General features: G+C 63.0%; 1 protein-coding gene across 1 annotated transcript in view; it reads right to left on the reverse strand.

Moving 5' to 3' along the window:
* The window catches only part of LOC104164054 (AP-3 complex subunit sigma-2), a gene marked incomplete at both ends in the record, with an annotated part of 2,734 nt that extends 2,385 nt beyond the window's left edge, over nucleotides 1–349 (reverse strand). The window contains 2 exons of the mRNA XM_009703268.1: nucleotides 25–136; nucleotides 252–349. Coding sequence (XP_009701570.1) covers nucleotides 25–136; nucleotides 252–349 — 210 coding nt within the window. The remainder of the gene's footprint in view (nucleotides 1–24; nucleotides 137–251) is intronic.
* Nucleotides 350–354: the final 5 nt, after the last annotated feature.

The raw sequence follows: 354 nt of genomic DNA on the forward strand, positions 1-354 counted from the left end.
GACCCTCACTGCAGAGAGACTGACCTGGATGAGGTCCAGGATGCCCAGCTCGCTCTCCGAGGAGTCCACGCAGAAGACGAAGTACAGTGTGGCGTAGTGGCGGTAGATCAGCTTGTAGTCCGAGCCACCAAACAGGCTGTGGAGACACGAGAAGAGGCGAAGGGCTTTGGCGGGGCGGGGGGAACCCAGCCCAGGCGCTCCCCCAGCTGAGGGGACAGCCCTGCCCCGTGGCCGGAGGGACAGAGGGTTACCTGCCGCACTCCAGGAAATTGCAGATGTGGTCGTCCCGCTTCAGCACCAGGTGGAAAGTCTCCCGAATAATCTGCTGCTGGACCTCCTCCGCCTGCAAGGAGG

This window comes from Cariama cristata, unplaced genomic scaffold, assembly GCF_000690535.1.
Source record: "Cariama cristata isolate BGI_N322 unplaced genomic scaffold, ASM69053v1 scaffold3637, whole genome shotgun sequence".
NCBI classification, from domain to species: Eukaryota; Metazoa; Chordata; class Aves; order Cariamiformes; family Cariamidae; genus Cariama; species Cariama cristata.